The sequence below is a fragment of the Chrysemys picta genome, chromosome 17 (assembly GCF_011386835.1).
Source record: "Chrysemys picta bellii isolate R12L10 chromosome 17, ASM1138683v2, whole genome shotgun sequence".
Classification (NCBI taxonomy): domain Eukaryota; kingdom Metazoa; phylum Chordata; order Testudines; family Emydidae; genus Chrysemys; species Chrysemys picta.
Genome location: NC_088807.1, coordinates 25,620,999 through 25,645,746, shown reverse-complemented (window position 1 = coordinate 25,645,746; position 24,748 = coordinate 25,620,999). Strand labels below are relative to the sequence as shown.

The following is a 24,748-nucleotide window of genomic DNA, read 5'->3' as shown; positions in this document are numbered from 1 at the left end:
CCCCCCCCCCCCCCAATCTTCCCCTCCCACTTTCTGGCCGTCAGAGTCGGGACACCCCAAGCATCCCTGACCGTCTTGGCTCATAACTTCATGGAGGATAGCTCCATCGATGACTGTCTAGTTCTTTTTGGGCCCCCGTTATCTACCTTTGGCCTTCACAACACCTCAATGAGGTGGCAGTGGGTTCCACAGGTTAACTCTGTGTGTGTGTGTGTGTGTGTGTGTGTGTGTGTGTGTGTGTGTGTGTGTGTGAGAGAGAAGAGGTACTTCTCCTTGTTTCATATTAAAGCTGTTGCTTATGAATGTTATCGGGTAACTCCTGGGTGTTGTATGTTGGGAAGGGTAAATAAGCCAGGCAGGGATCCCCTAGGGTGAATGGGATGGAATTATAGGTACCCCTCTTGCCTTCCTGTCTGCCCTTTAGTTGCTCCTATTTGTCCCCCAATATATTGCCCAATTTGCTTGCTAGGGGCGCATCTGTTCTTAACCCCGTATAATGAAATATCCAGGTCTCCATGGTCTGCCTCTGCCCCGTGCCCGTTCTGAGGTCTCTGTAGATCTCCCCCAGTGCCAGGTCTCACCCGTGTCTCCGGTTTCTCCTAGGCCCTCAGTTAGTCTGGTCGAAGTGGATTAGAGCAACCGCGAAAACCGGAAGGTGTTTCCCTTGGCCGGCTGGGGCGAAGCGTGGGTGCCGGATTAGTGATTCGGATAGCAGACCGGACCGAGCATGGACTGGTTGTGATTCCAGGTGAGCGTCCGCGCTTGCTTCCATCAGCTTGTCGGTGACCTAGCAGGGTGCTTTGCTCTCGTGGCGAGCTCTAGGTGTGGTTGCCTGTCTGTGGCGAGAGGAGACGGTGGTCACGCCGCTGAGGCTCCTCTGATGAGGGAGAGTAAGGACCCACGAGCGGCAGAGGGCACATGGTGAACTGGCCAACACCGCAGCCGGCAGGCATGTTCTCTCTGGATTGACCTGGATTCTGACAGGTGCCCTGCTCGAGATCAGGGAGGCTGCCTGTGTGCTGGGGCCCGCACAGATGCGTGGGGAGAACGCCCTGTCCCAAGGAGTTGGTGGGAGGGGAAACTGAGGCACGTCTGAGCTCACGACAAGGCAGAACTAGGCCTGGAGCTCTGGCCTCCAGACAGTGCTGTCTCTGTTGCAGGGAGGGGGCCTGGTGGCTATAGGTGAGGGGTTCTGGCTCTGAAAGCCCTGGCTTCAGCTCTGGGTGCTGGCCAGGGCATCCCCCCTCTCTGGAAAATAAGACTGGTGCTGACCAGTCCCCTGGTGATGTGCTTGGAGATCCTCGCATGGACTATGTGCTGAAGGTGGTGGGTGTTAGAGCAAGACCTTCGGGGGTTTTCAGCGTCTTATGCGTTCTGGCTCTGGGCGCAGGTGAGATGGAGTGGGTTAGTGCAGGTGGCAGGGCTGGGGGCCAGGACTCCGGGGTTCCTAGGTTTTTCCCAAACTTCCAGCCTGCAGCAGCATGGAAAGTTGCCTGATAAAGTCCAGTTAGATCCAGGTGTGGTCGCCCCCGATGTGATGCAGCGGAGCTGTATGTCCGGGCAGCTCAGTCCCTGGGTTTCAGCCCTAGAAACGTCCCTGGGACTGTCGGCCCACTCAGGGCCTGTAATTGCGGGGAGGGGCTAACGGATTCCTCTCGGGACTGCTACATTGCCTGAAGAATGGATGTTTGATCACTGTGTAGGGAAGGGAGTGTGTCTAATTAATGGTTAGCGCAGGCCTTGATAGCTCTCCTGTGAGAGAGACTGGGTGGTCTGATACCCCAACACCTGTGGGATGACTCCCCCCTCCGGCTTGAGTGCTCTGGTGTGAAGTACTGGGTGTCAGGTCTCCTGAGTTCTTTCTCCAACTCTGGGAGCAGAATGGTGTCTAGTGGTTAGGGCAGGGGAGACTGGGATTCAGGATTCCTTGACAGGTTTCAGAATAGCAGCTATGTGTCTCTAAGGTGCCACAGGTACTCCTGTTCTTTTTGAGGATTCCTTGATTCTTTCCCTGGCTCTGGTGAGGGCAGTGGGGTCTAGTGATTAGAGCATAGGGGGGGGAGAAGGGGCTGGGAGCCAGAATTCCTGGGTTCCGTTTCCAGTTCTGCCACTGACTGTGACCTCTGTCAAGTCACCTAACTTTCTGGTGCCTTTTGCTAGTCAGGCCCCAGAGAACAGCACGTGGAGGGGGTGTGCTGCAAGGTTGGATGGTTTAGGTTCAAGTGGTGGTCCTTTCTGTAAGCGTTCAGACCAGCCTGACCCATTTCAGTCCCTGAGCCAAGGCGAGTGTATGAGCACCGCTCTGCTTTGCCCTGTGCTCTGGAATGGGTGTAATACCTATTTAGCAGCGTTCTGCAATCTCTTGGCTTGTCTGTGAGGCTCGGGGTTAGCCCTGGGGGGGGAGCTATCGTTTTTCTTTGAAGAAAGGCTGATTCAGACAGCTTGGCGAACCTATTAAAATGCAGCGTCACTATGGGATCCCATATTTAGCCTTGTGAATTAAACCTTTTCCACTTCAACTCCCCCTGCTTTGGCACGCCTGTGAGTAACGGCGAGCCGGTCCCGGAGGCAGGCTCACTCAGCGGAGCTGTGCCAGGACTGGAGCCCGCCAGGCATTGTCCACTGTCAGCTGATGGGAGACTCCGGGTAATCGCGTCCAAGATGCCATTTTTTTCAGTCTCTTAAATGCCTGCATCTTAGAGAACCATGAAACTGATTGGAGCCAGGATCAGAGCCTGCAGGTAGCCGTTGGGGGTGTGTGTGTGTGTGCGCGGAGAGACGTACGAGACTGGCTTTGTGGCCTGGTGTCTGACACATTTCCTCAGCAATAGCTAAGTGGTGGTTGCATGGCCAGATAAATAGGACATCACTGGTGGAACCAATTCTGCCCTGGATTCTTCAGAGACTCTTAACTGATGCGTGTCGTGATGGCCGAGTTACTAAACTTGCTCTACTTGTTGGTCAGTTCGCTGGAGCGATTTTCCAGATGAGCCGGCGGGTTGGAGTGAGTGGATGGGTGTATTCTCCCCCCGCCCCTCGTTCAAGGGATTGGCAGATTTCTCCTCTCTAACCAAGCGCTCTGCTTCTGGTGTGGAGGACAAGACCCCTGGGCAAAAATGTGTAAATGTGCCTTCCAACCTCTGCAGTTTCTTAAGGGTGTGCTTCGGAAGAGCTGGCCTCACTGCTGATGCCTGCGGCCTTCTGTGTACTGCCGTCACCACGTCTCGAACCTGTGCTGAATAAACTGCTCTGGGGTAGAAAGACCACGGGTCAGAGTATCTCCGCGCTTCCTGTGTCTCAAACGTCTGCCTGTTCAGTCAGTGGGGAAACTGAGGCTTGGTGGTCCCACCTTGTCAGTGACCGGAATAGAGCAGGGCACAGAACCCAGGAGTCCTGGCACTCTAACCACTGCGTTGTACTTGGCAGCGGTAGCTGGTTCTTCCCGGGTAGGTCTTGGGTGAGCAGATATTGAAAGGAGCCTGACGTGATCCTGATCGACTCTGCTTAACGACCAGTCGGACTCCCTGAGCAGTGTCTAAGTACCTTCATCCCAGGCTTCAGTGGGGAAAGGTGGAACCACCACCGCTTGGAAGCGGAAGCCAGCCAAACGCAAACTGCAAATGAGGCACCAGTTTCCAAAAGAGGAGGATGAACTCTTGGGACACGCTTCCCGGGACGGAGATGGAGGCTCCCATCCAGACTGGCTGCCTTTCGGGGTGCGCTTTTGCTGAACACAAGTTGTTGGGCTCCACCCCTGGGGGGAACTGGTGAAAGTTTCTGGCCTGTGTTAGCCAGGAGGTCAGGCTTGGATGATCCCTTCTGGCCTTGGAATGGCAAGTTACAAACTTCAGGGGCCACTGTCCAACTGAAATCCTGCCACTTAAAACACTTGGCTGATCACGCACCTGTCCCTGTGCCTTTGCAGGTTGTCTGCCCCCCCCCCCCCCATCACCCCCTCCAATCTGGCCCCTCGTTCAGCAAACCAAAGAGCCTGTTCTCCCATTGATTGTAGGTGTTAATTGTAGGCAGGGGAAACTATTAGACATTCGCGGAGAAGGGAGGTGGTGTCCCATCAAGGAACCTCTCTGGACTATAGATCAGGTTAGCGCAGTAGCTGTCTTCGTCTGTTGGTTTCCCACGGATGCTCCAAGCCATGGGGTGTTGACTGGGGGGGGAGAGGGGGGATGTTATATACACACCCAGTTCCCTCTACGCCGAGTGCTTTCATTTCACTCTAGAACGGCGGCTGCGTAGTGAGGGACAAGGGGCGCTGAGGTGGGAGGCAGGACTCCTGGGTTCTATCACTGCCTTGCTGGCTTCACGTCTCGGGGCATGTTTCCTCTCCCCGGCCTTTGTTAGGCTGTGAGGCCGTGAGCGGCGTCCATACAGCACCTGGCAACGGGAAGGCGCTTGTGCGGGGCGCTGTGCGCTGCGGTTGCTGTCGGGCAGGATGCAAGAAACTGACTAGCGCATGCTGAGGGCTAACGTATGACTGATCGATGGCCGTCGTTGGAGCTGTTAGTGGCAAGGCTGAGACAAGCGGGTGGAATATTTTACATGTGCCAGGCAGTCCCAGCGGCTAACGTGAGGATGCAGCTACGCCGGGTGCGTTAGAAAAACAGCTCCTCCTCTCTTGCAGAGATGGGGCTGCGTCACTGGGAGGTTGCGTCTAGGTCTGGTGCCCCTGTGGATCTAGAACGACGCTGGGAAAACTAGGAGAGGGTTCAGAGAAGAACCATGGGGGCCATTCAAGGCTCGTGTGGTGAGCAACTGAAGTAGTTTTATGGAAGCGAAGGTTAAGAAGTGACTTTCCCGCAGCCTGGGGAGAAGAGATGTGACTTTGGACAGCTCTCTGATCTAGCCACGAGGCAGGTTGAGATCACTGGCTCCGAGTTGGTCCACGATGGATGAAAATCAGAAGTCGGCTGCTGGCCATTGGGACAGAGGGGCAGGGATCTGGTATGTGAGTCTCCGTCACACGCAGGTCTTCCGTCGAGACTGGGCGTATCTGTAAGAGGGATGTTTGTTCAACTGCACCTTATTGAGCTCAGCTCAGGAGTCTTGTGTCTCGCCGTACAAGAGATCCGACTAGATCTACGGTTCCTTTCTAGCCTTAATACTTCCGAGGGGCCGGCTCCCTTTGGAAGGGCAGGAACCGGTTGGGTGGCTTCAGACTGTGCGGCCCACGAGCCCGGCACCTCCACTGACTGTCCAAGATCTCCTCGCTAGCTCAGGAGTGGGACGGGGACTGTAGCTGGAGGCTAACAATGTTCTTCAAGACCTGGAGAGGAGGTGTTCCATGAGAGATCCGTGGGTCTCTCTTTCTGGCTGTGCTTTTGGCACGCGTGGGCCATGTTGGGCCAGAATGTCTCCGGTTTGATCTTGGCTCAAAGGGGTCCCTTGTCCTTACCGTCGGGTGACTTGTGTGCCGACTGTGCTTTGCTCTCAAGGCCTGAAGCAAACCAGCCTGTTTGAAAACCGCAAGCCAGAAAGTGTGTTTGACGACCCCAGCAACGTTCGAAGAGTGGAGATGGCCGAGCAGGATTTGTAGCTCAAACAGGGGTGCTGACCCGGAAAAGTTTGCCACCTCCCCTGTTGGATTTAAGCACTCTGTCTTCCCCAATCACTCTGGACTCAAATTGCATTGATCTCTCGGAGCGCCTTGCTCCTCACATCGTTGGCATCTTCAGCCAAGGTCCCGTCTGCTCTGCGCGGGTTACTTGTATGGCGGCAGTCCCAGAAGCCTCTTGTTTTAGGTGCTGCACAAACATAGAACAGAAACAACCCAAAGTCTTAAGTAAGATGCTAAAGATCCCGTATTGCTCTTCACGGGGCTTCCCCGGTGGCCCAGAATTCCCCCTCCCTCGCTGTCCGCAGCTTGCTGTGTTCTGTTTAGCTGCTGCTCTCTGCACCAGAGGTGGCTGCACTTCCTTCTGCCTCAGATATTGGGGGAGAAACCACCTTTTAGTCTCTGATAACAGCGGAGCCGTGCAGGGCTGTATTTCATCTGAGATGTCAAAACCTCCGGCAACCGAGTGCTCACAGCAGCCAGGACCTTGTCACCTAACACGAGCCACGGGGGCAAGTGTCACTGCACAATCCGACCCACGTGCTGTGGGTGTGAGTGGGGGCTCTTGCAGGCTGAAGCAACGGACTGTTCCCGGGGTCTATTCCCGCTGCCTCATCGGGCGACTCTTTTCCCTCTCGGTGCCCCCATTCCTCTCCCATCCTGCGTCTCGTTGTCTTTGTTCGACGTGGCTACCGCAATGCCAAAACCACCGCCACCAAAATCTTCCCCAGACTTCGCACCAGTGCGGGGTTCTGCCTTGAGCGCTGCGTGTCGCCCAGCAGGCGCTTAGCGGGGTTGGGTGTGAGCAGAATGAGTAAGTGCTGCTTGCTGGGCAGTGTCCCTAGAAGAGAGGGTCCCCACCCCAAGGAGCTGATGTTCTCGCTAGGCTAGGAAACCTTATGTGGAGATGAGGACTTGAGAGACGCCTGATTTCGCCAGCCTCACACGGGAACGACTGAGGCGGATTCAAGGCGGATGTCGATCAGCTGGAGAGGGAGGATTGGAAAACATCCCTTTGAGCTCCCTGTGTGGGTCACTTTCTGACAGGTTTCAGAGGCGTGGCCATGTTGGTCTGTATCGGCAGAAACAGCGAGGAGTCATTGTGGCACCTTCGGGATGAACACATTTATCTGGGCAGAAGCTTTCGTGGGCTAAAACCCACTTCATCAGATGCATGGAGTGGAACATCCAGTAGGCAGATATAAATCCACAACACATGAAGATGGGCGTTGCCTTACCAAGTGGGTGGGGGGTCACTGCTAAGGAGCCGATTCAATGAAGGTGGAAGTGGGCTGCTCTCAACAGTTGACAAGAAGGGGTGGAAATCACTTTTGTAGTGCTAACAAGGCCAGTGCAATCAAGGTGGCCCGTTTCAAACAGTTGACCAGAAGGCATGAGTATCACCAGGGGGAAATTACTTTTTGCAATGACCCATCCACTCCCAGTCTTTATTCAGGCCTAATTTGATGGTGTCCAGTTTGCAAATGAATTCCAGTTCTGCAGTTTCTCACTGGAGTCTGTGTTTGAAGAGTGTCCAGGGAGATTGAAGTGCTCTCCGACTGGTGTTTGAATGTTCTAATTCTTGATGTCTGATTTGTGCTTCTGCCCCAATATATTTGTTAGGCACTAAGGTGCCACAGGGACTTCTCACTGTTTTCACTCTTTCTGGTTAACCTCACAGAGAAGGCAAAGGGGCCACTCGATGCCAGTGTGAAGAGCCCTCTCCGATCCAGCCTAACAAATTCAGAGGAGAAAGAAGATGCACGTTTTTAACAGGGAGGCGAATTAACCGCTGGCACAGCTTGCTGAAAGTCGCGCTGGATTCGCCAGCGCTGGCAAAGTCCAGCCAGGATGTGTTTCAAAGAGCTCTGCTCTAGTTCCACTAGGAATGAATTCAGGGCCATCCGGGGGTCAGACGGGGTGAATGCCATGCGCCCCTCGGGCCTTAGCAGGACTGTCTGGCAGTTAGGGTGCTAGCCTGGGAATTGAGACTCTTAGGTTGGGAAACTGAGGCAGGGCTGCTACGGGCACTGCCCTTCCTCACATGAGGTGGTGGGGATCAGTGACCTACAGACTGAGATACATGCCCATCCCCTGTGCGGTGCAAGTATCTAAAAGCCAGGGATGAAACCCCGCCCGGCCCCTTCATTCCGTCCTCCGTGTGCTGTTTCTTTGCTGGGGGAGGCTCCGAGGTTCGGTGCCCCAGCAGCTCCCCACTCGGCGGCACATGGGCTTTGTCTAGCGCCAGCTTAGCTGCAGTGCCGCTGGCTGATCTGGGAAGATGCTGCTGCTGGAGCTGGGAGTCCCCCAGGCAGGATGCAGACGAGGGGGCTAGAAGCCCTGGTGCGCTCCAGGTTTTGGCCTATGTTTCTGGCGTTGCGGCGTGAGCGGGCAGCTCGTTCTTGGGTGGGGGCTGAGGGCTCTCTCGTTCCAGAACCGAAACGAAAACTCCCCGTGGAGTCGTGCCGGTGACTGAGCAGCTGCGGGTTGCAAGGTGTCTGTGCAAATCCCCGGGAGGAAGTCTATGGAGGAGGACGCCCTGGGCCCTTCTAGGGGGTGGGGGACTTCCTGGTCACTCTGAGCTGAACAGGTTTGCCTGTGGGAAGCGGATGTGTGGGTCTCTTGCCGTGGGGTGGTCCGGTGAGTGTCGCCCGCGCTCTGTGCAGCGGCTCTTCAGCTGGGGATGCTGAGCGAGTTTGGCTTTCGGTTTCCGGCTGGAGCACGGCTCTTTGAGGAGTAGGAAAGGGTGGGTGTCTGTGGGCCGTGCCCAGCTGGAGGAAGCCTGGCATCTGAGCAGCGGCCCCGGCTCAGCTGGGAGCCGTGCGGAAGTGTAGCGTGAGGAGAGGAGCTAATGCAATCTGCCCCACAGCCTCAGGGCCTGCGGCTGGAGCAGAGAGGAGCAGCAGGCTCTGGGAGCGGTTGTTTTGCCGAGTTAAGGCAGCCAGCCTGGTGCGGTGGGGGCCTCCTGAGACTGGCGGGGTAGGATCCCAGGCCTCGCCAAGCGGGGTGTGTACGGCCGGGTCCCGGCCCACGACCGGGCTTTGCTTCCCATCGAAGGCTGGTTTCTCTGTGGCAAACTGGGTCATCCAGCAGGTAGTGCGTTGTCAGCTTTTCCGGGCCGGCCCGAGGGGGAGGCGCGGTGTTTCTGTGCTGAAGGCTGCGTTGACTCGAGCGAACGCTTGCGAAAGCGCCCCTCCCAAGGGCCTAGCCGGAACGTAGGACGCGATGCTGGGAAAAGTGGCCGAACTTAGCAGTGATCCGAAGCCCAGGCTCGGAGCCCGAGTCCGTCGCCATCGGAAGAGGGGCAGGAGCTTTCAATGGGAGCCTGTTGCTGTGGCCCCGTTAATTGAAACGCTGCAGAGCAACGTTGCCCGGCCAGGCTGACTGAGATGGCGGCAGCTCCAGCCCAGGGGCGAAGCTCTTAGCCCCCGTGGCTCGGCTGTGGGGCCTGACAAAGCCCGGCTTCGTGGGGTTCTGGACAGACACCTAGTCGGAAGGTCTCTGCCCTGAGGAGTTCACAGTCTAGACACGTGAAAAGCTGGTCCCAGCCACCGGCCTGCGCCCGGATCAAAGGGGCGGGTGTTAAAACGAGTGACAAATCCGCACAGTTACTCAGATTGCCTTGAAGTTTGGCGCCCCCCCTATGGACTCGGGATAGGGTGAGCAGCCCACATTTGGGACTGTTTGAGCAGATGGGGCCTGAGATACACCCCCCCAAAGTCAGCTTTTCTTACTGATGACATTCATCCAACTGTCCCTCCACCCCCGGCCTGGGAATCAAACCACGGCTCTTCTCCTGGCCCAAAGGTCCCAGCGCATGGCACCCACCTGCCCTTTGGGGGAGCAAAATGATGTCACGTGGGCTGCCTGGGCTAGAACCTAATCAGGCCAGGACTGGCTCACTGTCTCCTTATGTTTCTCCCATCTGGCTGCTTCCCTCCCCTGTCCCGGGTCCTGTGCTCTGTAGGGTAGGATCGTGCTGTCCAGCCCGGGGTGGCTGGTGCCCCTTGCGTGGCAGGAGAGCTCATTGGCCGCTAGAACTCAATCTGCCGTGGGGCAGGCTCTGCGAGCCAGGACGGTCTCCCCTAAGGACCTGACCGGCGGTGCAGGAGTCGGCCGTTCCTCTGGCTGGCGTCTGGTACCGGGAGCCAGGACGGTCTCCCCTAAGGACCTGACCGGCGGTGCAGGAGTCGGCCGTTCCTCTGGCTGGCGTCTGGTACCGGGAGCCAGGACGGTCTCCCCTAAGGACCTGACCGGCGGTGCAGGAGTCGGCCGTTCCTCTGGCTGGCGTCTGGTACCGCGAGCCAGGACGGTCTCCCCTAAGGACCTGACCGGCGGTGCAGGAGTCGGCCGTTCCTCTGGCTGGCGTCTGGTACCGGGAGCCAGGACGGTCTCCCCTAAGGACCTGACCGGCGGTGCAGGAGTCGGCCGTTCCTCTGGCTGGCGTCTGGTACCGCGAGCCAGGACGGTCTCCCCTAAGGACCTGACCGGCGGTGCAGGAGTCGGCAGTGCATCTGGCTGGCGTCTGGTACCGCGAGCCAGGACTCCTGGGTTCAGTTGGCCTGTCCTATGCCTTGAGCGTCCCTTCTATAAAAGGGGGGAAGATCCCATTGTTCCAGTTCTGGATTCCTGGCTTATGTGGCCGGAAGGCTCCTCTGTGATCGTTCAGTTTGGCCTGACCGTGGCGTCTAGAGTCCTCAGCTGTGTAGGGAGCTGAGCTGGTCCTGGCCAGAGGAACTTAATCTAACCACCCCCCCAACGGGGTGTGAAAGTGTTTTGGACCTAAAAGGGACCCTTAGTTCTGTCTAGTCTGACCTCCTGTGCATTGCAGGCTGTTAGCCACATACATGAGCGCCATTTTAGAAAGGGTAAACTGAGGCATGGGACTGTGTGATCTGTGAGGACCTGGTTCCCGGTCCTATGCTCTGTCAGGCTATAATTAATGACTTCCTTTGGGCGGGGAGGAATGCTGGCTGGGCTCCAGAAGGTCAGAGCTCTGAAACTGGCCTCGGTAAAGAATGTCTCCGACCAGTACGTTTCCCCGCCCTCCAGGAAGGTGGCCTCCTTTGTGTACAACGGGCGGGTGGGCTAATAAACCTCCCTCCTGGCCCAGCCCTGCTGTGATGCGTGGCCATCTGTGGACCTTGGCTGCTGCTCCTCCCAAGACCTGCCTTTCAAACACTTGTCTTGGCGGCCTGTGAAGATGTCTGGCCTCCTCTTTTCACCAACCATGGGACTTCCCTGAATTAATTCCTGCTTAAACTAGAGCCAGTCTCTTTGCTGACTTGCTTTACAGAAAGCGGCACTTGCTGTGCTCCTCCAATCTCTCTCTCTCTCTCTCTCTCTCTCTCTCTCATTTTTTGAATGTCGTCCAGTTTATTCAGTCACGTAGGAAGTGCTGCAAAACCAGGACTCCTGGGGCTGTAGCGAGTGAGGGCCATGGGGCTGGGAGCCAGGACTCCTGGGTTCCCAATGGCCTCTCACTCCAAACTGATCAAAGGAAACTTCCTTTAAGTGCGCAGCGCCCAGTTAGCCGGTGGAACTCCTGGCCGCAAGAGGCCAAGAGCTTAGCAGGCGTGGACACGTGTACCGGTCACAAGAACATCCAGAGTATTGTACAAATTAAAGAAGCTCTTGGAAGGGATCTAAATTCTCCTCCTTTGGCTTGAGCCAAACTCTGGTTATCTGGAAGGGAAACTTAAACCATAACTTCGGGGCTTCTTACAACATCTCCTGAGGCGGCTGGTGCCGGCCACTGACTGAGACCGAGCCTTGGGCTAAGGCCAGCCCGGCCGTGGTTCTGCTCTGGGATGGTGGGCAGAAGGTTGGAAGGATCCTGGGTACATCTAAATGTCACAATGCACGTCAGTTTCCCCCAGAGCCCTAAACTTGCCTGTCTTGGAGCAAGGCAAGTGGTCTTGATCTCGCCACGCCAAGCGATGGGAGAGTCGGTCGCTTCCCTCCGGAGGTTGTGCCAGTGGTTCATTCCCTTCAACTGTTAGCAACTGGTGCTTGGCCTGTGTCCTGCAGCTGTTCAGCCTTTCTCTGCTGTTCTCTTCCCTGGCAAGCTGGGTTCCTTTGCTTCGATCGTTTTCTTCTGGCCAGGGAGTCAGGGGTCTCTGGCACTTCCGCCAAGCGGCTCTAGCAATCTAGGAGAAATCTGCCGCACCTGCTGCTTCGTGCCTGTCTCCTGGCCACCAGCTTCGTCTAGTGTCTTAAAGCACCCGGCGTGGGCTTTTCGGTCAGCGGCCCCGTTCGTCGCCCAGCGCGGCCCCAAAAGAGCTGGCGACGGGCGTGTGAAGCGAGAGGTGAGGCGGTCGTAACGCGGGCAGGTGGGTTCGTCGCCCGCTGACCTAGCGCTGTGTACACCGGTGCACGGGCTGGTCCAGCTCGGGGGCCGAAGTCATTGCGTAGTGTAGCCTTGGCCGAGCTCACAATTGGCATGAGGAGCCTCTGCCCAGGGACCCAATGCTTCGCCTGGCTCGCCTTAGGGAGCCAAGGTGGGACTAGAACCCAGGAGTCCTGGCTCCCCGTTCCTCTCGCTTTGCTCCCCCCCCCTTTCCCAGCCTGACCCAAGAGTGAGCAACCAAGGGAGCGATTGATTCTCCATCTGTAAATCAGGATCAGGCTCTGGGCCCTGGCGAGGGGCAGTTCCTGGCCCGTGCGCTACGGGGGCCAGGTAAGATCCCCGGGGGCCCTTCGTGCCGTGGAGAGAGCCTGAGAGGAAGCGGGCAGGGCTGCTCCAAGGCCGTAGTGTGTGCTGGGGGGTTAGCGCCAGTTGGCTCCTTTGCCAGAGAACGGGCCGTGCGGTCGTTCTCACAGCTCAGGTTCCCGGTGTGCACGTGCTGTGGATTTGAGCGTGCACGCTGGATTTCAGGGCCCGAGTCTGCCCCAGCAGCCCTAAGCATGCCCCCCCTCCCCGCCCCCCAAACGTCATCTCTTCAAACCGCTCCCACCCACTGCTCCCCTGCGGGAGTTTTCTGCACATTCATTGTTCCGGAGCCGTGACATCATCGGCCGAGGCCAGCCCACTGCCTTCTGGGAGCTGTAGTTCTGGCCTGGCTGCAGGCTCCGGCTTTGTTTGCGGGGCAGCCCGACCCTAAAAAGCAGAGTGCAAGGGCAGGGGTCAGCGGAGGTCATGTGCCTGGAGGAGAAGTGCCTCCTTCTGGCTCAGGCTTTGGCATGGGGCCCGGAGTCTCCCTCCCGGCTCTCTAGGTCTGTGTGTTCCCAGCACAATGGGGCTCGGCTTGTCTGTTAGACCTTTCTCTGTGGGATCAAAGAGCCTGTGCTCATACGTTGGTTCCCCTTGTCTGGGCTCAGGTCCCCCCTTAACACCTTCTCATTGGGAAGCTGAAGAGCTGGCGGACCTGGAGTCATCGCTCGAAGGCCGGTTTGCGAATCCATTAATCGTGGCTTTTCGCCAGCCCCTCTCTGATTGAACTGGGCACCGCAGTCCAGCCGTGGTCTCTCCAGTGTCGAATAAAGCATTGCGGGCCGGGGGCTGCCGGGGGCTGGGGACGACTGCGAAGCCACTCCTGAAACTAGGCACTGGGGCTGTTCCGGCCCCCGATCCCTCCCCTCTGGGCTGATCTGGGGGCCGGGAAGCTGTCTGCCTTGCTCTGAACCCGAAGGCATTTGGTGCAGGGGGAGATCGGGCTTGGGGTGGAAGTTTTTGTTGTGGTTTTGCCGTTGATCTGCCTGGGGTGGGTTCCAATCCAGCCATGCCGCTTGCTTGCTGGGCGCTTGTGAGGCAATCAAGGGGGCTCCGCTGAGATTGGGGTCCCTGCATAGCCAGTGCCTGTCCCGAAGCCTGTGCTCCTTGGACAGCTGGCCAGCTGCAGCCCAGAGCAGCAAAGCCATTTGGGTGCCTACGGGTCAGACCCAGCTCTCGAGAGTCGCCGGCTGGCGGGGGACAGTTGGGCTCGCGTCTCTTCCGGGCCAGCCAAGTCAACGTCGGGGCTGGAGCCTGAATCAAGGGTCAGAAGCAGATTCCTTTCTGAGGCGCTCAAACCCCCGGGGGCTGGAGCGGAGACCCAGCCCCCTGCCCCGGGTGGGGAGCAGGGGGGAAAGCGGGGGAAAGCAGAGAATGGATCGTGGGGGCATTCCTGGAACTCCAGGCTATTGGACAGATGTGCGGGCTGGCTGGGGGCGGAGTCAGCCTTGGCTCCGCCCATATGTCGCCCTGCCCTGCCCTGGGTAACTCTTGGGGGTCACCCTTCCCCGCTCCAGTGGGATGGGCCGTGGGCTGGAGCTGGGCTGGCACAACAGAGGGGGCTGATTTTGTTTGAGGGAAGGGGGAACTGAGTGGCACCTGGTGCAGTGGGAAGGGGGCAGGTCAGCTGGAGTCTGGTGTGATTAGGGGGACCCTGGTCTTGAGTCGTGGGCACATGGGGTCCCCAATCTCGATTGACCGAGGGTGGGGTGTAGTAGTTAGTGAGGGTTGGAGGGGGTGGATCTGGGAGTCAGGACTCTTGGATTCCGTCCCCAGCTCAGGAGGGGAGTCGGGTCTAGTGGTGTGTGTGAGGGGAGGGGGGGGGACTGGGAGCCAGGACTCCTGGGTTCTGTCCCTAGCTCTGCCACTAATCCGTGACCTTGGGCGAGACCTGTGGCCGGTCTCCTTAGATTGTCCCTGCTGGGGGAAGGGCCCGCCTGGGAGCGCTGTCTGTCCAGGTCTGGCATGGTGGGGTCTTGAGCCAGGACAAGGGGGCCTGGATCCTACGGCAGTGCAACTAGGACAAACCCCTCTGCTGGCTGTGAGGCTCCCTTCCTGGCCCTCCCGTGTTCATCGCCTGTTCTCTGCTCTTCCCTTCCAGGATCAGAAAGTGGAAAAGAATAAAAAATGAAAGTGGACCGAACGAAACTGAAGAAAACCCCCACCGAGGCTGTGAGTATCGCTGGGGGCTGGAAGGCTCCTGGGGAACACAGGGCTCAGGGCTGGCTAATGAGCGGAGTGCTGGGCTACTGGACAGCTGGGCCATCATGCTGACTGGGAGATAATACCGCTGCGGGCGGGATCTTACCTTCGCAATGGGATGTAAATCCTCTGGCCTAGGAATTGCCAGGCCATGCTTGGGCTGCCATGTTTACTGGGATCAAACTGAATCCAGAGCCGGGGAGAGAACCCAGGAGTCCTGGCTCCCAGCCCCCCTGCTCTAACCACTAGCCCCTACTCCCCTCCCAGAGCCGGGGAGAGAACCCAGGAGTCCTGGCTCCCAGCCCCCCCTGCTCTAACCACTAGCCCCTACTCCCCTCCCAGAGCCGGGGAGAGAACCCAGGAGTCCTGGCTCCCAGCCCCCCCTGCTCTAACCACTAGCCCCTACTCCCCTCCCAGAGCCGGGGAGAGAACCCAGGAGTCCTGGCTCCCAGCCCTTCCGTACTAACTACTAGACCCACCTGGTGTGAAAACTGTTGCTCCTTGTAGTGGGTGTTGAGGTCCCCGCATGTGAAGAGGGAGTGCTCTCCCTCGATGCCAGAGGGCTGGGGTTCAGAACCGCGGGGTTCTCCAGGCATGTTTGAAATCGGCCCTGGGAGAATCCTGGGGTGAGGGGGTCCGGCCGGATCATGGCCCCAGGCCCGCAGCAGCCTGGTCCCCCTGACCTGCCTCTCCCCACTTCTCTCCCCAGCCTGCCGACTGCAGGGCCTTGATCGACAAGCTCAGAGTCTGCAGCGATGAGCAGCTGCTGCTGGAACTGCAACAGATCAAGACATGGAACATCGGGAAGGTGGGTGTCTGGGGCGCTCGCCGCTCCGCTGGGGCTGCCGCTGGCTGGGACCTCGGCTCCTGGGCCAGCCCCAGCCGTCGCCGGGCTCACTGTTTGCGGGGGTCCCCTGCTAGGGATCTGTGAGAACTGAGGAGAAGGTACCACGTCCCCTCGGGGGATTGGCTGGCTCAGTGGGTGGGGAATGGGGCATGGGGCCTTCCCCTCTAAGGGGCGCCAGCTGTGATCCAGGCCGGCGCAGTGGTGGCCGCCAGCCGAGCCCGTGGCTCGTGAGGGACCACTTGGTGGTTAGTGTACGGTTGTGACGGTGCTGCCCGTGGGAGCCAGCTGAGGTCACTCAATTAGGGTGAACTGCAAACAAAACGGGGCAGACAAACCCCAAAAGCTGGTGGATCTGCCAACACTTAGATTTACCAACCAGCACAAAAGAGCTTCCATAGGACCTCCCTGGTTCCTCAGACGTCCGAACAACGCAGTTCCCTTAAAGTGCCTGGCCTCCGGCCTCCGGCCAGACACACACGTCAGATACGATGATGATTCCTGAACATCTGATCTCATAGAAAAGAAAAGGTTCTTCCAATCCCAAAGGATCAGCCGCACACCCAGGTCCAATGATAACTTAGATCTTACCCACAATACACGCGTAGAGCCAATCCTTATTAACTAAGCTAAAATGTATTAAAAAAGGAGTGTGTGTGTTGGTTCAAAGATCAATATACAGACAGACCTGAGTTCAATTCTTGAGGTTCAGATGCATAGCAGAGATGAGTTTGTAGTTGCCAAAAGTCCTTTTAGAAATAGTCCGGAGGTTATAGTCCAATGTCCATATTCAGGGTGACGCCAATCAGTGACTGGGGATCTCAATCCTTGTGGCTCCAAGTTCCCCCTCTTGGGACCCAAAGCAGATCTGAGATGCAGCAGGATCGTGTCCCAGGGTTTTTATACATTTCCTGCAGCCTTTCGGCCTGAGAAAACAATCGGCCTAACTCTCCTTCTCCCAAACATCCTGGCAATTAGCCCAGGGTCATTTATCCATTACACAGTTCAGATCCAGGTTACCCCAACCTTCAAAGAGACATAGAGACAATAATACTATTTCCCTCAAGTGTCTTCCTACATGTTAATATTCCTTTTTTGATCTTTGAATCAAAGCTCTAGCAATAGACAAGACTTGTTTGCTCCCATCACAAGCCCTGAGCAAACCGCTCCCCTTCGCTCTCTAACAATGCGGCTGCATTTCACAGCTCTGTTCGGTCACAGATCTTCCTAGCCAGTCGCTACAGTTCGGCCCTGGGTCCGGTCAGTCTGGGAGGTAATTAACTCTTCCTGGCCCTGTCACCTTTCAATGAGATATTAAGTTACACTCATAAGGTCACAAGGGTAAGAGCCTCCATCTTGGACTGGCCTGGGGCTGTGGGGGGGAAGAGACGTGTAGAGGCAGGGCGGAGTCAGGACTCCTGGGTTCGCTGGCTGCTCCCCTCACCCCGTCTCCCCCCTTTCAGTGCGAGCTGTACCACTGGGTGGATCTCTTGGACCGCTTTGACGGCATCCTGGCCGACGCCGGGCAGACGGTGGAGAACATGCTGTGGATGCTGGTGTGCGACCGGCCGGAGCGGGAGCAGCTCAAGGCCCTGCTGCTGGCCGTGCTCAACTTCACCGCCCTACTCATAGAGTACAGCTTCTCCCGGCATCTCTACAGCTCCATCGAGGTGGGGAGGCAGGGCCCCTGGCTTTCATGGGAGGGGAGTGGGGGGCTGAGAGCCAGGACACCTGGGTTCTCTCCCCGGCTCTGGGAGGGGAGTGGGAGCTGACGGTTCGGGTGCTGGGAGCCAGGACTCCTGGGTTCTCTCCTGGCTCTGGGAGGGGAGTGGGAGCTGATGGTTCGGGTGCTGGGAGCCAGGACTCCTGGGTTCTCTCCTGGCTCTGGGAGGGGAGTGGGAGCTGACGGTTCGGGTGCTGGGAGCCAGGACTCCTGGATTCTCTCCCCGGCTCTGGGAGGGGAGTGGGAGCTGACGGTTCAGGTGCTGCGATCCAGGACTCCTGGGTTCTCTCCCCGGCTCTGGGAGGGGAGTGGGAGCTGACGGTTGGGGTGCTGGGAGCCAGGACTCCAGGGTTCTCTCCCCGGCTCTGGGAGGGGAGTGGGAGCTGACGGTTGGGGTGCTGGGAGCCAGGACTCCAGGGTTCTCTCCCCGGCTCTGGGAGGGGAGTGGGAGCTGACGGTTCAGGTGCTGGGAGCCAGGACTCCTGGGTTCTCTCCCGGCTCTGGGAGGGGAGTGGGAGCTGACAGTTGGGGTGCTGGGAGCCAGGACTCCAGGGTTCTCTCCCTGGCTCAGGCTGGGATCCCCCAGCTCTGAGCCCCGAGAAGCCCCCGACCCGTGCAGTGTCTAACCCCTCCCGCTGTCCCACAGCACCTGACCACGCTGCTGGCCTCCTCGGACATGCAGGTGGTGCTGGCCGTGCTGAACCTGCTCTACGTCTTCAGCAAACGCTCCAACTACATCACGCGCCTGGGCTCGGACAAGCGGGCGCCCCTGCTGTCCCGGCTGCAGCACCTGGCCGAGGTGAGCGCCCCACACGCCGCGGGAGGTGGGGAGGGGCAGGGCTGGAGGGGCTCTGGATGTGGCTAACCCCCCTCTCCTCTCCTCTCCTCTCCCGCAGAGCTGGGGCGGCAAGGAAAACGGCTTTGGACTGGCCGGGTGTTGTAGAGACTTGCACATGGTGGTGAGTTCCCGTCCCTGGCTTCCTTCTCTTCCGCTAGCCGGCCCTGGCACGCCCTGAGCTGCGTCTTCCTGGCCCAGGGCGGTGACAGATGCCGGACCCCTGGTGCTGTCCGCACCCTGAGCCCTCATGGGCGGAGTTCCTGGGGGACCCCCAGTGCTGCCCAGCATCGCTTGTTCTCTCCTGGACGCCTGGGTTCTCTCCCGGCTCTGGGAGGGGAGGGGGGTCTGGTGGTTAGAGCAGGGGGGGCTGGGAGCCAGGACTCCTGGGTTCTCTCCCTGGCTCTGGGAGGGGAATGGGGGCTGGTGGGTTAGAGCAGGGGGCTGGGAGCCAGGACTCCTGGGTTCTATTCCTGGCACAGGGAGGGGAGGGGGGGTCTAGTGAGTTGGAAGGAGGGCTGGGGGCCCGGACTCCTGGGTTCTCTCCCCGGCTCTGGGAGGGGGTTCCTTGTAATGGTAGCTGCTCCGTCTCCCCTCCCTGAAACAGCAGCACATGGCGCCCTGCCAGGGCGGCTAGCACATGAGGCTGGCGCTCCGGACTCCTGGCTTCTAGTCCCAGCTTGGCCTGCGTGTCTCAGTTTCCCTCTTGAGGGGGAGCTCTGAGCGGTGAGAAGAGCGGGGTAGGTGGGGCTTTCCCCAGTCTGGGAAGGGGCAGGCTGGCCCCTGCAGTGCTCTGACCCCCCCGTGCTGTGCTCTCTATGTAGAAATACCCACCCAGTGCCACCACGCTGCACTTTGAGTTCTATGCAGATCTGGGCACCGAGGTCAAAGTGGATAAAAGGGTGAGTGTCCGGCCGGGGAGGGCTGATCCCCTAGGGGGAGACCCCAGCGTGGGGCAGGGGGGAGGGAATCGTAGCTTGAAAGGCCCTGGAATGAGGCCAATTCCGGGGGGCCCAGCCCTGCTTGCCTCTGGCTCGCAAGCTCTGTCCTTAGTGCCCTGAGCTATCAGCACTCATCCGGGAAGGGCAGATTTCCTTAGCCGTGCCTGCGGCGTCAGGACGCCTACCACCCTCAGCAGCTCGTGGCCCGCCATGCCCCCTAGAGCGAGGTGGGACTGGGAGCCAGGACTCCTGGGTTCTCTCCTCAGCTCTGGGGGAGGAGTGGGGGCTAGTGGTTAGAGCAGGGGGCTGGGAGCCAGGACTCCTGGGCTCTATCCCTGGTGCCAGGAGGGGTGGGTGTGGTGAAGGTTGGAAGTCAGGACTCCTGGGTTCCATCTCCTAGCTTTTGTGTGGGGAGACTGACCGAAGCTGTGGACAGCTCCCCCTCCCAATTCCCACCCGCTGTCCCTTTAATGCCCCCGCCCCCTTCCTTTGCAGACGACCAGCAACACGCTGCATTACATCCACATAGAACAGCTGGACAAGGTAAGGCTTTGGGCCTGGCGGGGGGGGACGGGACGGGACGCGGGTTTGAAGCTGCCCGGTGCCGAGCCCTCGTCTGGTCTCCTCCTGCAGATTTCGGAAAGCCCCTCCGAGATCATGGAATCCCTCACCAAGATGTATAGCATCCCCAAGGACAAGCAGGTCAGTGCCGGGGCATCGCCGGGGGACTGGGAGCCGGGGCTCCCGGGTTCTGTCCCCAGGGCGAGTGGTCAGAGGAGGGGTCCTGGGAGGCAGGACTGCTGGGCTCTGTTCCCTGCTCTGGGAGAGGAGTGGGGTCTAATGGGTGGGGGCTGGGAGCCAGGACTCCTGGGTTCTATCCTCAGCTTGACTTGACTCTGGGAGAGAGCCCGTGCCTCTCTGCCTCAGTTTCCCCTCCTGCCCCCCTTCTAATGATTACAAGCTACTTGGGGGCAGCCTCTTGCCTTGTGGGCGGTGGTGGTGGGGAAGTGTGCAGTGCTGGGAAGGGTGGGGCGCGGTTGTGGGCTGTACCGTAATACCCCCCCCATACTCTCTGTCCCCCGCCCCACTCCAGATGCTGCTCTTCACACACATCCGCCTGGCGCACGGCTTCTCCAACCACAGAAAGCGTCTGCAGGCTGTCCAGGCCCGGCTGCATGCCATCTCCATACTAGGTAAGGGGGCCTCTGACCGCCTGCAGGGTGTGGCCTGGCGCTGCTGCCCAGTGGCCCTGCTCGATGCCAGCTGTGCCACGCAGCCTAACGCGCTGCCCCTCTGTGCCCGCAGTGTACTCCAATGCCCTGCAGGAGTCGGCCAGCAGCATCCTGTACAACGGGCTGATAGAGGAGCTGGTGGACGTGCTGCAGATAACGGACAAGCAGCTCATGGTGAGTGTCCCAGGTGGGGGGCTGGGATGGCTGGTAACCCCATGGAGTCGGGGTACCGGGGTTCTCGGGGCACCTGTGCTTGTCAGTCCCACTCACGTGGGAGGGGAACCCAACCAGCTGCTGATGCAGGATGGCCTTGGCAGCTGTGCCTCCGTTTCCCCCCCGGGCGCTGGGAAGCCAGGGCCCGGCTTGGCGTCTCATGCCCCTCGTCACCTCACGCAGGACATCAAGGCGGCCTCCTTGAGAACCCTCACCTCCATCGTCCACTTGGAGCGGACCCCGAAACTCAGCAGCATCATCGACTGCACGGGAACCGCCTCCTACCACGGCTTCCTGCCGGTCCTCGTGCGGAACTGCATCCAGGCCATGATCGGTGAGCGGGGGCGGCTGGGTGAGGGGCCGGGGGAGCGCCTGGGTGTGGGGCCAGGCTGGGGACGGGGCTGGGGGCAGGTCCGGGGGAGACCCAGGCGAACAGCTGACTAGGATGTCCCTTGCAGACCCGACCATGGAGCCGTACCCTCACCAGTTTGCCACGGCCCTCTTCTCTTTCCTCTACCACCTGGCCAGCTACGACGCGGGCGGGGAAGCGCTGGTTTCCTGCGGCATGATGGAGGCCTTACTGAAGGTGACGTGGGGAGCGGGCCTTTGTCCTCTGGAGGGCGCTGGCTCCGGGGGGGCGGGGCGGACAGGACAGGGGCCCCAGCTCCCATGTGGCCCGAGGGCAGAGAGCTGGCTGGCTCAATGGAAGGGCCTGGGGAGCAAAGGACTCCTGCCCTCTCTGGAGATTGTCCCGGAGCCGGCACTGAACGCCCCCGGGCAGATCCCGGGTTTCCCGGGTCACAGATCCCAAGGCTGGATGGGACTGAGGTGGTCTCGGCTGGCCCCGCGGGCGTCCCCCTCATGCTGAGCAGGCAGAACTAGGGCGGGTTTCAAAGCCCCCGGGGGGGGCGCGTGGCCCCGCTCCTCGGCTCGCCCGTAACCAGGGATCTCGCTGCTCCCCCCCGCCAGGTGATCAAGTTCCTGGGGGACGAACAGGACCAGATCACCTTCGTGACCCGGGCGGTCCGCGTGGTGGATCTCATCACCAACCTGGACATGGCGGCCTTCCAGTCCCACAGCGGCCTCTCCATCTTCATCTACCGGCTAGAGGTAACCGGCCCCCCGCCGGCCGCGGCACCCCGCCCCCCCTGCCCGGCCCCCGCTAACGCCCTGCTCTCTCCCCAGCACGAGGTGGACCTGTGCCGCCAGGAGTGCCCCTTCGTCATAAAGCCAAAAATCCAGAGACCGCCCACCGCCCCCCTCCAGGAAGGGGAGGAGATGGAGACTGACATGGAAGGTAACTGGGAACGTCCCGGAGCACTGGGGGGTGGCTGAGCCGTGCGTTCCCCCTGCATTGCCTAGCAGTGGGAGCTGTCTGGGGCTGGGCTGGGCGCTGCGGCTGAAACCCCGTGGAGATGGATGTTGGCCTGGGGTCGGCCGAGCTGCAGGTCTCCTGCCCCGGGAGATGGAGGGGTTTGGGAGTGAAAGAGCTTCCCAGAGGTCTTTGCTTTCAGCCCCTCTGCTCTAACCCATAGCCCCCACTGCCCTCCCAGAGCGGGAGAGAGAACCCAGGTGTCCTGGCTCCCAGCCCCCCTGCTCTAACTCGTAGTCCCCACTCCCAGAGGGCTTAGCCCCAGAGAGGTGCCGGCTCTCTGGGGCTGGAAGGAATCGGGCGCCGGCACGGTGCCGAGGAATCCCGGTGTGTGTGGTTCCTGGCATGTAATGTTCCGTGTCCCCCTGCAGTGTCGGACGTGGCCATGGAGAGCAGCCCGGGTCCCTCGACCTCAGCGGAGCCCCGGCCAGAAGCAGCGGCAGTGGTGGTGGCAGAAGTGAGGACGCCGAGCGCCGTTGCCCCCAGCTGCAGCACCGGCGGCGCGACCAGTGCCGTCGTCGCCCCCCGCAGCGGTGGGTTGGGCTGGCTCGGGTGGGGCGGGCGGGGGGCGGCAAGCAGTGACCCGGGTGCTGACCTCTTCCCCTCATCCGCAGGTGTGCAGTGTATCCCACAGCGAGCCGCCCTCCTCAAATCCATGCTCAACTTCCTCAAGAAGGCCATCCAGGACCCCGCCTTCTCGGACGGCATCCGCCACGGTGAGGGGGCGCCTGTGGTGGGCGAGGGGTGGGAGCAGGATCTGAGCTGCCTATCTCCTCCTCTGCCCCCTCCCCTGCCAAGAGAACCCAGGAGTCCTGGCTCCCAGCCCGCCCTGCTCTAACCACTAGACCTCACCCCCCTCTCAGAGCTGGGGAGAGAACCCAGGAATCCTGCTTCCCAGCCCCCCTCCTTTCTCCCCATACGAAGGGGAGTCCCCCCCTTCCCCTTGCTGTGTCTCACGGCCCCTCTCCCCTCACAGTGATGGATGGCTCCTTGCCTACCTCTCTGAAGCACGTCATCAGCAACGCGGAGTACTACGGCCCGTCTCTCTTCCTGCTCGGTAAGTAACGGGACAGGGCCAGGGGAACCCCCGCTCCGGAGTGATGCCTTCCCGAGTCCCCTCCAGCTGCCCTTCGGGGGAAGGGGGGTGTTGATTCTGGTCCTGATTCTCATTCCCTCGACTGCTCCGTCCCCTGGAGAGCTGCCTTTCAGTACTACGGCCCACCCTGCGTCCGCAAATCCAGCGCGGGCTGGCGTGATCTGGGGGCGGGGCGGGGCGTGCTCAGAGGAGCCCTGAACTCCTGCTGCGGCCCGGTTCTGGTACCCACGATTCAAGGCGGCCGAGGATAAATTGGGGAGGGGTCAGAGCCGTGAGGAGGATTCATGCGTTGGAGAAGCTGCCTGAGAGCGAGCGACGCCACCGAAGCAGGCTTGGGGTGACTTGCTCCCCGTCTCTGCCAGTGTGTGGGCATGGCGGATTTATGGGCCGGCTCTGCAGTCCGGTCGAGGAAGGGTTCAATTGGCGCGAGATTTCTCATTAGTGTGTCCAGCTTCCCCTTCCAGCCAGCGGCTCTGGTTCAAGGAAATCGACACGACTGTAGGGCAGGTTTCCCAGACCTGGGGTTGTTCTCGTCGCTCTCTTTGGGGGCCTGAACCGGGCAGCGACAGCTAGCCGGCCCGCTGGTTGACTTGGGCAAGCCCCCAGGGGTCAGGTTCCCCATCTGTTGAAACAGTGGAACAACCCCGCTGAAGTGAGATCTGTGGCTGCCGAGAGCTAGAGTGGGGTTAGCCAATATCCCCAGCGCAGCCTCGCGATCCCTCCTCCAGACTGGCTGTCCTCGTGCGGGGCGAGCCCTTGTCCGGCTGTAGTGGGACAGGGAGGGCGGCCTGCTGCTTGCACGAGTTAGGGTAGTGTGTGGAGTCGAACGGAAACCGGGGTGCCCTTATGTATAGCACCTGGCGCAGGGCAAGAGCTGGGTGCGGCTCATTAGTGTGTCCAACTTCCCTGCCCACCTGTCTGCCGCACCCCACAGCTGAGCCAGGCCCCTAAAAGAGCCCAGGATGTCAGATGGTCTGTCTCCACCCTCCCTGATCCTTCAGAGGAAGGTGTGGGGGGGGAATAAATAGCCCCATTGGGCATGAGGGGAGGGGAGGGAAATTCCTTCCTGACCCCCCTGGCTGAAGCCCTGAAGCATGAGAGTGGGCTAGTCATTTCAGTGGGCTCTCTCCCGAACGAGCGTGGGAGCTGATCCTTGGCCCAGCCCCTTCCTGGCTGGGAGGGCCCCAGCCAGGGGGCGTCTTACCGAGAGGAGTGGGACGGCCGTCCCTCACCCACCGTGCTCTCTCCTCCGCCCCGCAGCCACCGAAGTGGTGACGGTCTTCGTGTTCCAGGAGCCCTCACTGCTCTCCTCGCTGCAGGACAACGGGCTGACGGACGTCATGCTGCACGCCCTCCTCATCAAAGACGTGAGCCTGGCCGCCCCACCGGCCCCACACCCTCGCCTGGCTGGCTGGATCCACCGGCTCGCGTCCCCTTCCCCGGTGGGCGGGCTGTGGGTCCCTGCTAGGATCGAAGCTCTTTCACTTGGGGCTGGGTTCCCGGCTGAGCAGGCCTCAGATGACCCCCCCTTAGCCGGGGATTGACCAACCTGCCTGGCATGTGCTGAACAAGTCCCTGCTGTGGGGTCGCTGTCTGATTCCCAGTCCGGTCCCCCTCTCTTCTGGCTCCTGGTGGCTTGGGGGGGGGGGGGGAGGGAGCTGACTTCCCGTCCCCGTGGCTGACTTGGCTTGTGGGGGGGGGGGGCAGCTGACTTCCCGCCCCCGTGGCTGACTTGGCTCTTGGGAGGGCGTGGGGTGGGGTGGGGGGCAGTTGACTTCCCGCCCCCGTGGCTGACTTGGCTCTTGGGAGGGCGTGGGGTGGGGTGGGGGGCAGTTGACTTCCCGCCCCCGTGGCTGACTCTGCTCTTGGGAGGGCGTGGGGTGGGGTGGGGGGCAGTTGACTTCCCGCCCCTGTGGCTGACTCGGCTCTTGGGAGGGCATGGGGTGGGGTGGGAGGCAGTTGACTTCCCGCCACCGTAGCTGACTCGGCTCTTGGGAGGGCATGGGGTG

General features: G+C 60.1%; 1 protein-coding gene across 1 annotated transcript in view; it reads left to right on the top strand.

Moving 5' to 3' along the window:
- The first annotated feature begins 304 nt into the window (after positions 1–304).
- HUWE1 (HECT, UBA and WWE domain containing E3 ubiquitin protein ligase 1) overlaps positions 305–24,748 on the top strand; it is a 63,906-nt gene continuing 39,462 nt past the window's right edge. The window contains 19 exon segments of the mRNA XM_065571243.1: positions 305–748; positions 14,383–14,453; positions 15,193–15,291; positions 16,791–16,997; positions 17,697–17,849; positions 17,947–18,009; positions 18,710–18,787; positions 19,322–19,369; positions 19,460–19,528; positions 19,920–20,019; positions 20,132–20,232; positions 20,455–20,605; positions 20,730–20,857; positions 21,241–21,381; positions 21,457–21,568; positions 22,015–22,176; positions 22,258–22,359; positions 22,620–22,700; positions 24,000–24,106. Coding sequence (XP_065427315.1) covers positions 14,409–14,453; positions 15,193–15,291; positions 16,791–16,997; positions 17,697–17,849; positions 17,947–18,009; positions 18,710–18,787; positions 19,322–19,369; positions 19,460–19,528; positions 19,920–20,019; positions 20,132–20,232; positions 20,455–20,605; positions 20,730–20,857; positions 21,241–21,381; positions 21,457–21,568; positions 22,015–22,176; positions 22,258–22,359; positions 22,620–22,700; positions 24,000–24,106 — 1,947 coding nt within the window. The 5' untranslated portion in view covers positions 305–748; positions 14,383–14,408.